Source organism: Poecile atricapillus, chromosome W (assembly GCF_030490865.1).
Source record: "Poecile atricapillus isolate bPoeAtr1 chromosome W, bPoeAtr1.hap1, whole genome shotgun sequence".
Taxonomy (NCBI): Eukaryota; Metazoa; Chordata; class Aves; order Passeriformes; family Paridae; genus Poecile; species Poecile atricapillus.
Window position 1 is genome coordinate 63,290,259 of NC_081288.1, and position 15,503 is coordinate 63,305,761.

General features: G+C 39.9%; 1 protein-coding gene across 1 annotated transcript in view; it reads left to right on the forward strand.

Moving 5' to 3' along the window:
* LOC131592319 (signal peptide, CUB and EGF-like domain-containing protein 1) overlaps window positions 1-15,503 on the forward strand; it is a 199,591-nt gene that overhangs the window by 173,558 nt on the left and 10,530 nt on the right. Inside the window, exons 10-16 of the mRNA XM_058863740.1 lie at window positions 2,689-2,805; window positions 5,163-5,285; window positions 8,603-8,722; window positions 9,780-9,872; window positions 11,881-11,997; window positions 13,657-13,815; window positions 14,830-15,033. Coding sequence (XP_058719723.1) covers window positions 2,689-2,805; window positions 5,163-5,285; window positions 8,603-8,722; window positions 9,780-9,872; window positions 11,881-11,997; window positions 13,657-13,815; window positions 14,830-15,033 — 933 coding nt within the window. The remainder of the gene's footprint in view (window positions 1-2,688; window positions 2,806-5,162; window positions 5,286-8,602; window positions 8,723-9,779; window positions 9,873-11,880; window positions 11,998-13,656; window positions 13,816-14,829; window positions 15,034-15,503) is intronic.

Below are 15,503 nucleotides of genomic sequence, written 5' to 3' on the forward strand. Positions count from 1 at the left end.
GTAGTGTTGCTTGTACAAATGAGACAGGGTTTAGATGCCCACGTTTATTCCCTGTTGTTGTGGTAAAGCAGGATTTGAATCCAGGGGCTGTGAAGGTGAATGTCATGAGGGTGGTGGGAAATAAGCACATCCTTTCAGGCTAAATATGGAGAGGTATTGTGAAGCACCACAGAAGTGTGAGGGCAAGCTTCAAAGTTCCTGGGAGCCCAGGGATAACAGCATCCAGAGCACAGACTTCTGAGTTTTGGGGGAAAAAAAAAAAAAAAAAAAAAGGAGGATTTCAGCATTCTGTATCACATCACCAGTTTCTTGTAATGAAGAGTATGTGGTGCATATTTTTGCCTTTTCTGTGACAAGTGCTGAATTCCTCAGGGTGCTGGTGATTGTGCAGACAGGGCTCTGCAGAAAGCTGGGTCCCTCCCTGCCTTCCTCAGTCAGGAGCAGCCAGGGCTGAGGCTCAGCCAGGGGAACCTGCACAGAGGTTTGCCCTGTTCCAGCAGCCAGAGCAGGATGCTGAGTTCAGCAGACTGAACTTTTGAGAGCATCAGCAGAAAAGGAGATGAGAGGTTTAAAGGGTGAAAAAGCTATGAAGTAGAAATGCGTTTGGTATCCTGCGTGCCTGTTACTTGGCAAGCAGTGGTCACATTATCAGGCCAGACTATTCTTCCATGGGTAAAGAGGGGAGTGCATCCTCCTTAATGTGCAGAAAAATAGGCCATATATGCAGCAACACAAAGTGCTCCATGTGAAAGCAGTGCATAAACACTATGGACTAAACTAGTGCAGGATAAGATCACTGTTGAGAACTAGGAAAAAGAGACTCCCAAGGTAAGTGAGAGGCCAGAAAATGAACTGCTTTTGTAAATTTCCCGCAATTCCACATATCGAAAGAGGTTACACATGAATGAAACCATGATGTATGATTTGGCTTCTTAAGCATTAAAAATCCTTTAAACTATGGCTGCAGTGTTATTCCGAAATGATTTTACTTTATGTATTTAGAGAAAGCTGAAACAGTTTGCCATTTATGTGTATTCAAAGCTGCACATTTCCAAGACTATAAAGGAAACCTTAGAAAGAAATTACTTTCAGAACTCAATTGATGATATTTAAAAATGGATTTTAAAATGCATTAAAAATTCAATAGATGTAAGAAAGAAAAATCTCAGTTGTCATCTTTTTGTGACTTGATCACAGAAAGTGATTGTGATGCACACATAAAACGACAGCACAGATTTCTGTTCATCATTCATTCATTTTATGTTATGCATTTGCCTGAACAGTTGCTTCCCACATTGTGAATCTTTTCTGGGAATGTTTTGAAACATTTAAAGATGGAGGTCATATAAAATATAGCTGTTTGTGTCATTCTGAATTTGTGCATAAACTCTCACACAGATTTGGGTTTGCATACCCATACAGGAAATCTCAGTTTTAGAGTTCGGGAGGGTAAGTATTTGCATTTATAATAACAGAATGAGACCTAGAATTAAATGTCAAAACTATGTAAATAACACTTGGATGTAGGAGATAGAATATCCTGAAGTATGGTGAGTTTTCAACTTTTTTCAAACACCAACAGCTTTCCAAGCATGTACAATATGAAAGTCTAAGTTACATTTTGTGATGGTGTTGTTCAGGTTTTGTTCCTAAAAAGCAGCTCTAATAAGTGTGGAAAGTGTCATAGGAGTACTATTCTATTCATTTATAATTCAGGAACATTAGGAGAATGAGATTTGTTGAAATGATCACTCTCAAATAATGTCATTGTATTCAATTTTCTGACCTATAAGCAGAAAAATTAATTATTGAGGAGAATTTAATTTAAAAAAAAACAACAAAACAAACCAATAAAATTAACCCAAAAATGTTATTCTGCTCAGATTGCTGTTTAAGGTACCTTTAATGTTTTCAGCAAGTCCATTCTGTCAGGACTGCTGTCAAATCAACCTCCACAGCACCTGCTCAGCAAAGCCTTTGTACTGTCCTGGAAGCAATGTGCTCTTGGTTGCTTTTTCCATGGCCTGCTGGATGGAAGAGGCTGTGTAAGCCAGGGTTTCATATTGCTGAGCAGAGATAATTAGAGATGCCTGTCTTTTTTTAAGGGAAAAGGTCATAATTTTTTTGAGTTGGGTAGAATGTGGGCTTTGGACTAATATTTTCTGTGCTAGGTGCAGCCTGTCTGTTCCATATGCTGGTTTATTCTCCAATAGTGTTTTGCTTGCCCTCTGCAAGTCTGTAGAGTCTTGTAAGGCAGAGCAGAAGTCTGGAAGCAATTCCCAGTCCTGGTGGGCAAAATGTCAGCGTATTGGTCAGTGAAAGAGAGAATTGCTTGATTCAACCTAAACCTTTTTTCCATTGTGCCACTAACTTCCCCAAAAGCTCCATACTTGCCCAGCCCTGCTGGGTCAGTATGATCAGAAGTTAAAGGTTGCCATCTAATGGGGAAGGTACATAATACAATCTTCATCAATAATTTGGTTTTACCAAATTATCTCTTCCTGTCCTTCTCCATGTACCCATAAGTATTTTCTTTACAAGGCACTAGAGGAATGAGAATATTTTATTCAGATTTTATGTAGGATGGTAAATGGTACTTTCATCAGTAACAAGATGTTGCAACCCAGTGAGAAAATCCAGTAATTCAGAATTAAATGTAATTTCTTAATGCTTTTTCTATTAATTCAGATATCGATGAGTGTTCCTTTGAACGGACCTGTGACCACACCTGTATCAACTACCCTGGAAGCTTCGAGTGTCTCTGCCACAAAGGCTACACCTTGTATGGACTGACGCACTGTGGAGGTTTGGAAACTGAATTTTGCTTACATGTGTGTGTGTTTGCTTTGTGAACTGTTTACAGAGCCACATGTTCTTTGAGATTAAGGTTTTATGACTTAAGATGATAAAGACATAATGTTAAAACAAAATATGAGCTGGGTGTGACTAAAATTTCAGTATCTCAAATTTGCTGAAGCATTCCCAAGAGAAAAAAAATGAAAACCAATGTCCCACCATTTTTTGATCAGAACTTCCACAGGAGTGAGGTTTTTTCACACCTGTAGGGAGGCTTCATATGATGGGCAACAAAGAAAATAGGGGAAAGATGTCAATTTTGCAAAGTTTATGTGTTTTGGCTCTGTTGGCATTTGTCCTTACCAGTCTGTGACATAAACTGCCTCTGAAATGCAGAAGGCTGTGGTGGATATTCCTCCCGTCTTCTGAGGACCTGCTTTCAGCCTTTTTGGTATGACTGGAAAGAATTGGTACTGTAATGTTTCATTATCTAGGAGAGAGATATTTTTGAAGTACAGCATTTCCACAATGACCAAATTAGAGGTTCAGCTGATGTAACAGATGTGCTGGCCCCTCACTTCTGAGGGCTGAGTTCACCTGATTTTGTAATGCCAACATGAGACACTGCTAATGGCATCTCTACACGGCTTCTTTTTGGGAGAAAGAGGTAGGAGGTGTATGCTGGTCTCTCTTTTATGGAAAAGTATCACATAAATTCACGATAAGAGTAGAGCCAGGTGGGAAGAGAAATAGGAGTCCATCTAAGGAAGCAGTTTTGGAACAGACCCCACATGAAAGCAATTGTGAAAGCAAATTCTGAGTCTAAAAGTTTTTGGGACCTGTGTTATATGAGGTGTGGAGACACTGATCTTCAGTTTCACAGTTAATTCCTTAATGACTTAATGTAGTAATTTAGGGAAAGCCTCAAAGTTTGGAGTTCTGCCTCAGTCTTTAAATAACCTTCAGCCTCAGTTCAGCTTCAGTTTTTTCAGTAAGACTGAAGAAGGACTAAAACTATAGCTGGAAATACTCAGTGCTGAACTTCGAGCAAAAACATGACCAGATCCGAACCTCCTGCTTTTTTTTTCCATTATGAGCAGATACAAAATCACAACTCCGAATCTACACTTGTCCAGGCCCCAAGGTTTGCCACTTAGGCCTGTCCTTAGTTTTAGTCCTGGCATGCTTAATTTTGAGGTCTACCAGTGAGCCAGAGCATTAGCAATTCTGTGTATCTGCTGTTGATTCAGTCTCATTTCAGCTCATTAAATAAATAAACATCCTGTCTGGTGGTGGGAAGAGAGGAGATGAGAGATTGACTTTGTCAGCACGAGTATATGAGTGCTGAATGCATGGACTAAAATGGACACACCTCATACTGGCTAAATACTTCTCTAATGTACCAAAAGTTGAAAGATTTTCTGTGGAATATCAATGATAACACATACAATAATTTCTTCCCCTTCGTGGAAGCTTTACCTTTTATTTTTATTCAAGGAGCATACATCTAAACTACAATTCAACTGCGTGGTTTCTTTCAAAAGTGTAATTTCCTCCTTCACCTGTGTTGCAATCCTCCTCCCAGTGGGACCCCTCTGTCCCACCCCCTGTGGTGAGAGCCCCTCTTGTCTGGGAACACAGGCGGCCGAGGGGGTCCTGGAGTGGATACAACATGGTCTCAAAGTATCTCGACACAGGAGGCTCAAACTTGCTGGAATAATCCCGGGTTTATTGTCTGTAGTCCATCCGGGGCAAGAGAGAGACCGAAACGCCCTGGGTCTTACCTCTTATACCAGGGGGCAGGGGTGATCAGGGGATACAGGGAGGTCACAGCCAATAGGAAGGGGGAAGGGAAAGAAGATTTTCAGGTAGGAACTAACATTACACAGACCAGAGGTGAGTTTTACCCTTGGGAGATACCAAGATTTTTTAGATGCACTACAACACATCTGAACTAAAAGAAACTCTGTGAATCACTGTAGAGAATTTATCTCCTTGTTTTGCAGAAGTGATGTGATCTCATAGAGGTTTATGCCATTTTTCTGTGTAACACATCATTGTCCAGATGCTGCAGAAACTTTTGAGCATGTTTTATATCTTGTACTTCCAAGAATTTCAGTGTGACTGGTCCTGGCAAGTAAACTGTATCAAATCCTTGGGAGAGTAGGAGCTGTATAGTTTAAGGCCAAATACATGCAAATATGCACTAAAGTTGTTGGGCACTGTCTGTCTTCATACATGTTTATGTGGCCTCAAATGTAAAAGATAAAGTAGAAATAGGTTTCCTTATGCAAGACATATCTTAATGGGCAGTATATGTGTATACACATGGTTAAGACTCCTCACAACTTTAAATATGTTTTCAGATATTGATGAATGCAGCATCAGCAATGGTAGCTGTGACTTTGGGTGTCTTAATACCATGGGGAGCTATGAGTGTGTCTGCCCACCTGGAAAGAAACTGCACTGGAATAAAAAGGACTGTGTTGGTAAGTGTGGAAATGTGACTCAGAGGTGACTGTGGTGAGGCTCCTGTTCTCCAGTAGGGTGCAAAAGTCCATGGTTTTGTTTGAGAGAAGCTGCATTTTCACAATCTAGATCCCCAAATTCATTTTATAAACTCAGATAACAGCTGATCCTGTGAAGCTCCATGGGCTAGGATACAACTGTAGGTGGATTAGCAAATGAGCAATATGTTGGATTTCATTTGTGTGGAATGTTTTTATAATTTTATGAGTCCATTCATAGAAATTGAAGTATTATTATTATTATTATCTTAGGTATTTTATACTTTTGTCCTTAATTTGCACTCTTCCCATCTCTGTAATGTCAGCTATAACTCTATTTACCTCTAACACTAATTTAGAATATTCAAAATATTTAACTGTTTACAAGTAGGACATGGTAGGACATAATACCTACATTCACAGAACCATACCCAAAATTTTCAAGTTATCTCTAAAGGTATCCTGCTTCATATAAAGTACTGACACTAGCTGTGTCAAAAGTATTCATCACAATGAGCACAAATCCCAAGACCAGATAAATTTGGCACTTGCTGTTAGTGCCACTTTGGGGCAGACCTGAATTTCTGTATCCTTTAAATAGATGGCTTCTTTTTCTGGAGTCTTATTTGAAGCACAGCAAATCTTAGTCATGGCTACAGCCAAAGCCTTTTCTGTGAGATTTTAATTCTGTTTTTTAATTTTTAATGAGAATGGCATACCTGGGGTTTTCCATGGCCAAATTTTGAAAACACTAATAACTTCTCATAGGCACATTTGTGGATGATGCCTAATGCCTAACTGGGAGCCAGACAGAACAAGGAAGAGGGGGAATCTCCCTTCAGGGAATCTCTGCACATACTGAGAGAAAGCACTGCTTAAATCTGGAGTAGAGAGCACTGCACTGGCCTTGTGTGATCATGCAATTGTGGTGTTGTTTACATGGATATAGCAGTATGGAAAGCACTTTATAACCAAGGTGGGGTGGGGGGTGAGATCCTCAAGCTGAATTCCAGTCTTTTCCTCTATGTTCTTCCTAAGTAAAATTAAGTGCTTCACTTTCCTGCTTACCTGTCTACTACCTTCCCTGCTATGCAGAGAACTAAGCATTGTGACAGCAAGAAATAGCTCACTGTGGTTTTTAGTTATCCACTAGGTCTCCCTTGCCATATACCAGTTATTCCTCTGGAAAGGATTTTGTAAGTTAACAGCTGGGACTAAAATTTTTGGAGGTCTGGTATGAAGACTACTTGTGCTATATTCCCTCTCAGCCTACTAAGAATGTTGGTAAGAGACTGTATTGAAAATATTTTCCTGGTTGTAAATTTCTCCTCATTATTTATAATGCTCAGCTGGAAGATGGAAATAGAACACCCTTGTCTATTGATACACACTCTAGTATTTGGTGACTTCATTGAGGCTTAAAATGAGCATCATCTCCCTGCTGATCACCTGCCTTTATAGCCAACATTTTTGAGAGGAAACTACATTCTAAATTGTTACAAAAGCACAATAAAAAGTGGAAGAATTATATTTAGTGATGCTGAATGCCATGTGATTTGGAGACATTTGCAGTAACAAAACTCTCTTTTGTTCAGCAATGGCACTTTGTGCTTTGTTGTCTCCTCAGTCCAAGGAAATAGTTTCTTCAAAGACATCACCAGAGAAACACAGAAGACTTAGGAGGGAGATAAGTGGAGGATGATTATTCCCATATCTGAGATGTGAGCATCAGGCATGTTTATGGGACTTGTATCTATTTACATTTAATGACCAGTGAGGCCAGAAATACAAACCAGCTGGACGCTGCTGGGACTCTTCCTGTGCATGCAAGCCAAGTCAGACAACACTCATTCCAGCTACTGCTCTGGAACTGCTTGGTTTCATGATGGCTTTATTGGGCTTTTCCCAAGCCCTGGTAGACCGAAACCAGTCTTGCTGCTACAAGGGTTGCTTCTGGTGTCAGAAGCAACCCCTACCTTTGTGCTGGCAAGCCCACAGGTAGGAAAAATTACATTTACAGTGCCACAGTGAGTAGTAAGAAAAACAAGTGTCAGCCAAACCTATCTTGTAAGGTGAGCAGGTTGGAAGAAGTAGCAAGAAACAGATAAAAATCATGTACCTGAAACAGCATTTCTACGGGGCTGAAGCAAGAGCTGCCCTACAGCCACCTGGCTGAGACTTAAGTCTCAACTTCTGCTGTGTGGAAAAGCTGCTTGAAGAGGTGCCCAGCTGCACTCGGTCACCAGTCAGTGCAGAGGGGAACCTTCTGGGAAAAAGAGGGAAGCAGTGAGGCTTCCTCCCTGTAGAAGGTGATGGCATGTGCCAGCTGCAGCCAAGAATGAACCTTGTCATTTGTGGGGGAAAAGATGTGCTTAAGTAATATTTCAATCCAAAAGGATGGCAAACTAAAATAAATGCAGGTTTATGATTATCAGTGTCATACCATCTTCTCAGGGTGAAGCACAGAGAACTGCCCCAAATAATCTACAATAACTTCATGTGTTTTCAGCTGAAACACAAGCACTCCCTTACCCAAGTATGAAGACTCACTTGGGAGACCTGCAGGATGCTCTGACTTCATCCTGCCATAAGATAAGAGGAGAGTCTGGACTTTTCCTTCAGATGAGCTGCAGTGTGCCTTATGCTGTAGGCACTGATGAGAGATGGCTCTGTAATCTCTGTGTATGTCACAGGGTCCCTTCTAGCATTGTTTGGGACATTTCAGCAGCATCTGAAAGGGCCAGCAGGACTTTCCATCTCCATCCTAGCATCTCCTGCCTCACCTCTGCCTTGCTTTGAAGTTTTTTAGCTCCAGAAGCTAGAGCATGGAGATAAAGTTAAAAAGACAGTGGGAGTTAGAGAATTTAAAAATACAGTTTTAGTGGTGATCTAAGTAAACAGAGCACTGTGCACAATGTGTAGTTGGTCTGTTAAATCAGACAGCTGTGCCTCCAAATCAGAGAAAGGGAATCTCAGGTGATCAGTGTTTCCTCTTGCTTCTGAGATCAAGATGTGCACACAGAATTGTGCTCATAGAGCACAAAGATCCCAAAGTGGAGGACAGGAGAGAAAGATTGATCTAGAGTTTAGGTCTAAAAATGGGAAGGAGTTTTATTTTCAAGTACAAGCTTAACATCCCAATCCAGAAGCTCTCCCTTATGTGCTTATTGCAGAAATACTTGTATCTGTCATTATGTTTTTTGCCACTTGCTGCCTTTTCCCACCATTGTATCCAGGTGTGCACACCAGGTTCTGTGTTGGGCAATTGTTTTACATTTCCTAATTTTTTGTCTCCTCAGAGATGGTGAAATGTCTCCCAAATACCAAACCAGCTCCCAAGGCTCAGCTAGTATGCGGTAAGACAGGAGGCATAGAGAGCTGCTTCCTGTCATGCCCATCCAATACTCTTTTTGTTCCAGGTTTGTGCAAAGCATTTGTCCTCTTATGTCTAGGATGTGATTTGCTGACTTTCTCTGTTAATGTATTCATGATTCTTGCATTCATTTTTTGTTATGGACAACAGTAAATGAGCAAAACCTCATTATAAATTAAATCAAGAGCAACTACACATGAGAAGATTGGTCCTTCATTGTTTAATTTGAGATGTCAGTTGCGAGGGTGGGAAAATTCTAAAAATCTTGTATTAAAAAGTAACAGGAATTCATTGAAATAAACTTTTCATTTTTGCCTTCCCTTTTGTCACAGCTGTTCAGTATATAACTATTTTTTTCTGCACCATCCTGGTTAAGGTGGATGTGTCTCTCAATCCAGCTGAGTAGTATTTATAAAAAATTGGGCATTTCATTCCACTCCCTCCTTTTTTCTTTTCTTACCATTTGCTACTTGTAGTTTTCATCTTCACAGTTTTTCAGGGAAGGAGTGGGGGATTGCTGCTTCTTTTTCATAGATGTTCTGGCAAAGGATTATTTTTGGGCGTCTACTTTTCACGTTTAGTCTTGGCATTATATGCAGTCAAGCTAATGTTTTATTTACATTTTATTTTCAGTTTAGCAGAGACTACTGAAACTGTGCATTTCTCTAATTTGTAAGCACCAGGACACAGTTTTATCTCTGTAATATGTAAACACTGAAGTACGCCATTTCTGTTTCTGACAATAAGTTCTGTTGGAGCCTGAAGCTAAAATTATTATGACAGTACATGGTTTGTTTTCTAAATTACAGGGATGATCAAAGGAGAAGGACTTTGCCATGGACAAACACAAAATATGTTTTACTTGTGCACAGCTAACCTTGTGCTGAATCACTTATGAAATGTATCATTTCAGTGCTAGGAAGAAACAAACCTTGTAGTCAACACTGTGAAGCATTGAAGCTTTTGGCAAAGTATTTCAGCCACTTAAAATCCAAGTTCAGCATTTAAAATGTCTTCTTGTTTAGCAGCATAGAGAAGCTGAAGCCTCGAGCAGGTGCTTTGTGAGGCTGTTGCCTAAATGCTGACTGTGTTCTGTCCCCCAGACTCGGAGAACAGCTACACACTGAGCTGCGGCATCCCCGTGCAACATGGCAAGGCACAGCCCAGGCGCAACTCCACTCTGCCCAGCTGCTCAGGTGGGCACTGCCCTACTTGCTCCCTCTTTTCTGGGCCCAGGGAGGGAGGGGATGGACCTCAGGCAATTGCAGGACATCAGGTTCATTCGTTAGGTAAGGCAAGGTTTAAGGTGTTGCCTAATAACAAAAAGAAAAACCTTGGGACAGAGTTAAAGTGGTAAGATAAAAAAGTAATTCTTGCAATAGAGTAGTAAGATATAAAACCAATTATTCAATGAAAGCTTTCAGGTCAGCAAAATATGGCTCTGAGCACACGAGGTACAAAATTTCTATGATTCTATAAGGTTAATTAATTAGGATATCGAATAGGAAATCAGTTACCCCAGTAACTCACCTGTGGGTCAGTCACCCTGGGGCTTCTTTGCCCTATTCCCTTGTTATGTCTCTTAAGTTCTGGTAGAAAATAAGATGTCCTTGTCAGGAATTCTCTTCTTAAGAACAGGGCTAAACAGAATTCCAAGTATGTGTTAGTAGGGTTAGCTTACTATTCTAAAATCTAAGATAAAGGGTATGAAAAATACCAGGAGCTATGTAACCATGTATTAAGAGTCTACAAAGCTACAAATATATTGAAAATGTATAAAAAGCAAAAATCTTTAGGCATCAAAGGTAGCCAATGTCCCCTTATGCACACACTTTTGCTGCAGCCTCTCCTTGAGGGTGGGGTGTGTGGAGCTGCAGCATTGTATTGAAGGGTCAGTGTGCGAGGATTGGTGCTGCAAGTTTGAATTATGTTCAATAAGGACAAATATTTAGAATTGTTTGCTTTCCATAGTCTAACAAGGCAACAGTGAGCATATCAAAACAGGACTTTTTCCCAGGCTTAGGAGTGAGCCAGAAGGACCCAGCAGTAGCACAAGCTGGGGTCCCAGCCCTCACCTGCAAAGCCCTTCCACAGGAGCACAGACTCTTCTACTGCAAAGATAAAAGGTTATCCTCCCATGAAAAGGTTATGAGACTTCTGTGAGAAAATACTGCATTTATTTCATTCATCTTCTTCTCAAAAATGGCTGGACTGTTTTTGCAGAGACATTTCAAATGTTTATGGAAGCTGATTGTATAGAAAAAACCAAACCAAAAACTTGAAGCCTGGCAAAATTAGAAACAGCTGAAACATCCAGCAGTAGGAGGAGTCAGCCCACCATACACGTACCTGCTGTACTTCTCTCCCATTTTCCAGTTCTCCAGACATGTATTTCCTATATATTTGGGATAGGCTAGGAGGTACAGTGCTGTGGAGTGGTACAGTGCTGTGGAGTGACACATCTTGGAAGCAGATGTGTCTGCTTGTGGCACAGGATCAGGGCACCTGTAAAGTCCTGCTTCAGCAAAGGCCTACCAAGGAAAGAGGGACCCACACTGTGGCATCACCTGGCACCATCCTTCACCTTCAGCAGGGCCAGTGGGCAGCCCACAGCAGATGGCAGGTGACAAGCCAGTCTCTTCATTCAGGGACTTCGTCAAATCAGACAACAGCTCAATTTTCTACTCATGGCATGGGTGTATAACAGCCTTTAAAACATGAATGTGAAACCTGCCTTTGTTCAAAGCTGAGGGATAAAGCTTGCAAGCCACAGACTGCAATACAAGGAGTTCCTTTGGATGGTTTTCAGTTGCCAACAGCATAGCTCCACTAAATAAATCTTACTGGCACTAGCAGGAGCAGAACTACAACTAACATGGGAATTCAGAGACAGTGAGTCCAGAAAAAAAAAAAAAAAGGTAGGATTTAATATTTCTCATAGTAAAAGACAAATTTACCCAAAATCCGAGAAGATGTGCAGAGCAAGCATGGTATGAGCACATTCATTGATCTGCATGGGCCCAAGAGTAGGTACTCACTTAAAAAAATGAACTTGTGGAAATGGGCCCCTTGCACAAGTGTAATTCTTGGGTTGCCTCTTTTTTTAAGTCACGAGAAAGCATTTGAGTCAGTTTTTAAAAATTTTCAAAAATGTCTCATTTAATTTCCATCCCAATGGCAGCTTTTTTTACTTTACATCAACAGATTCCTTAGCCCTGCCAATCAAGCAGAAAGTTCGTTTTAAAATCAAAGATGCAAAATGTCATTTACGGCCTCGCAGCAAAGAAAAAACAAAAGATTCTGGGAAGCAGGCTGTTTCAGGTATGTGGTTTCTTCCAGCATGTAAACAACATGTTAATTAGTTTTATTGTTTGTTTGCTTGTTCATTTACATTCTTTGTTTTCACACTGCAGACAGGAAAAAAAAACAGTGGTTTTCATATTTGGTGTGAATTTAAGTTCAGGCCAAGATTCCCACTCTGGCTGAACAGTGCCTTGGGTTTGGCTCTTGGGTGCTGAAAATCTCACCAGTTGCTTTGAAAAATCTTTGTTCAAAAATATATGAGTTGGGAATTAAGCCAGTCCTTCTTCTGGCCTGGATAATGGCAGAAATGCCCTGACAAAAAGCAATGACTAAGGCAAAGTTATGTGAAACAGTGTCAGTTTGGTTGGTTTAGTTTGGTTTCCCAAATGAGTTTTTAAATTAAAACAAAAGCTATTATTTGTTTGGTTTCTACTGGATTAGTAACCTATTGTAGCGCCAAAGACAACCCCTAAAAGCGAAGGTTATTATGAAAATCTGATGTTACACAGCCTTAGATTCTTTGTTATGAAAGAGTGAGTAGTTATGATATTAGGAAAAAATATTTATAAGATTTAGATATAAATAACAAAAAGGTGGTATTAAAAAAGTTATATTGCTGCTTAAAGCAATTTAGCAGCTTACACCAAACATCTACTGGTGATGCATTCTCTGTTGTGAATTTGTTTTACCACCACTTTCTCTAGTGAGTGAGAAATCTTATATGAGCCCTGAACAAAGAAGAGTAAAATAGCTATTTTTTAAAAAAGTAAATGGTTCAAAGATTTTATTTTTTAAATTTAGACTCATATTTCATCTTTACCCTGCAGTCTACACATGCTATCTCTAATCTTACAAGTACTGACTTAAGTCTTAGTCATCAAGATGCTTATCCTGTGAATAAGGTGTGATTATCAGACTTATTTTTAAAGTCATAGAAGTTGAATTTTTCGGTCCATACAATCACTATGGGAATGTGGTTTTTGCATGCATTTCCTTGTCCTTTGCTTCCTTTGCTTTGCATTTGTTCTCTCATCTGAACCTCTGAGTCTAGCAGTAAGATTACCTCAGACAACCACACCCTTGGAATGAAATCTTTCTGGTGGCTTGAGTACTACAAATTCCTCTCTTATCCCTGACCTGGAAGGTCCATCTGTGGCAAACTACAGTTCCTGCTCAGATAAAACCTTCCAATACATTTTCATAACCTCACATTCAAAGCCTTTTAAGCTTTTGCTATCTGATGATAGTCACTTCTGAAAGAGACAAAATACCCATTGACAGTTTTTAGAGGCCCAGGTCTGACATTCTCATAGATTTATGTAACTGGCTCTCTTGCTTTGTTTAGCCATCAAATATAGTTTATAGTATTTGCTGATTTTAAGATCATTTCTGTAAAGGGCTTTCTAATCCTTATGCAGGAAAGGGCCAGGCAGTTTTAGGCATTGGAGGCCGCATTGTGCAGCTGAGCATCACCAGACTGTGCTTTTGCCTTCTGCATCCACTAGCAAAATGAACAAACCCAACACTGCCCAGAGAAGGAGGTGTCTCACAGCACATAGGAAATGTTATGAAGCCTGTCACTGCATTCATGATAACCCAGTGAGATACCACTTTTTAGCCTGTCACTTGGTACTTTGCTACTTGATTTCTTTCCTGTGTTGCTTCTCTGGTGCAAAGGAGGTCAGTTCCCCTGTACAGACAACTGCCAGGTGACCTTTGTGAATCTCAAGTGTGATTCCTCCAAGAAAAAACGCCGAGGCCGCAAGTCACCATCAAAAGAAGTGTCCCATATCACTGCAGAGTTTGAAGTGGAGATGAAGTCTGAAGAAGTCTCAGGTTTGTGAAAGAGAAATCAGAATTTAGTTCTCCAGTGTGTTGTTAAATTCTCCTTGAAGCTATTTCATCAAACTGCCATAAACACCTTTTAGCACAAGCCTCATTCAACAGCCTTTCCAAACTCAAAGATTTAATTAAAGAAATAAAGATTTCAGAGATTTACTTGACAAGAGCCAAGGATGAAATTAAGCCAAAGGAACAAAAATTGAGGCTGCATCAAAATTCCTACAAGGTCTTAAGTTAAATCATGTGCTTTAATCCAGTCTGATTTCTTTAAATAGCAGAAGTGTTGATCAATGTACAGGGAACATAAAGATTAGGTAGAAGTTCTGCAGAAAGGTTGATAAAAATATCCTCCAAAATGTAAGTTGCTTAATATTTAGTCTGTGAATCAGACAGTTTTATCACACAGTTGAAAAATTCATGTTTTCTTACCAAACTTTGGAATAAAACTAATTACCTCAAGTTATAAATGAGATGGAATATTATGTTATAAATTCCAGCCAAAGAAAATGTGGAATGAATCCTATAAAGTTGCCAGTCCACAAAGGCTGATTTCTTAACCTGGAGGGGCACCTCATTAGCCAAGTAGTTCAAACAATAGTTGTGCCTGAAATCACATTTCTTTCTGTCACTGACACAAAAGTGTTTTGGTCAGGGAAGTGGCAGGAGTTCCTAATCAACTGAGAAAAGCGTAGGTAGAGAAAATTCAGGGACATTAACGGTGGCAGACTGAACACACAGCTGAAGGGAGAACACATGTGGATTGATGCTTTCTGCAGCACTCAGTGTGCACTTGCAGGCTATGGAACTGTTCCATGGACCTCAGGATACTGTCCTGTCCCTTTGAAAGACTTGATCATGAATACAATGAGCTGCTGCTTCAATTTATATGGGCAACACAGTGAAACAGACAGAGGTGTCGTAGTGCAATGCAGGCTAAGCTTTTTGTTAAGCACCTCTTTTAAACATGAATCTCAATTGCTTCTAGTTTTGTTATCATTTCCCATTTAGACACCTGTAACATTGACTGTGTTCGGAAAAGGATGGAACAGAAGCTGCAAACTGCAATCAAAACATTGAGGAAATCTATTAATAAACAGCAATTTTACATTCAGTTTTCTGGGACAGAATATGAAGTGGCTCAGAAGCCAGCTAAAGCTACTGAAGGGCATGAAGCATGCAGTACAGGGCAAGTACTGCAGGATGGAAAATGTGGTAAGTCCAAACAGCTCGTATATTCAGTTGTATCCCCCAAAACAAGCAGTCTAAAATTACCTTTTCCATGGTGAACCAAGGAGGAATCTCTGAGATAATGACTTAGAATTTAATAATCAGTATTACTCAGCATATATACATGGACTATGGACGGTTCATAAGAGTCCAAAGGGAATTCATTAGATGGTTGTAGGAAATCAAAAGTATAAATATGGATACATTCCTATGCTGTCAGGTGGTAGGTATCAAAACTTGCCACAAGAAAATGTTGGCAGTTAGTTCCCAGTAGTTCCCATCTTATCAAAACACATTTACAATTTGGTAAAACAGTAATACGATGTTTGCCTAGTAGCTGTATATTTACTTTTATATCACCAGTGTCACTGTCCTCACCATCAAATAATCCATGATCCATGGATATGAATTAATGCGCAAGAGGTCCAGTTAAAAAAAAATTATAGAAATCTATT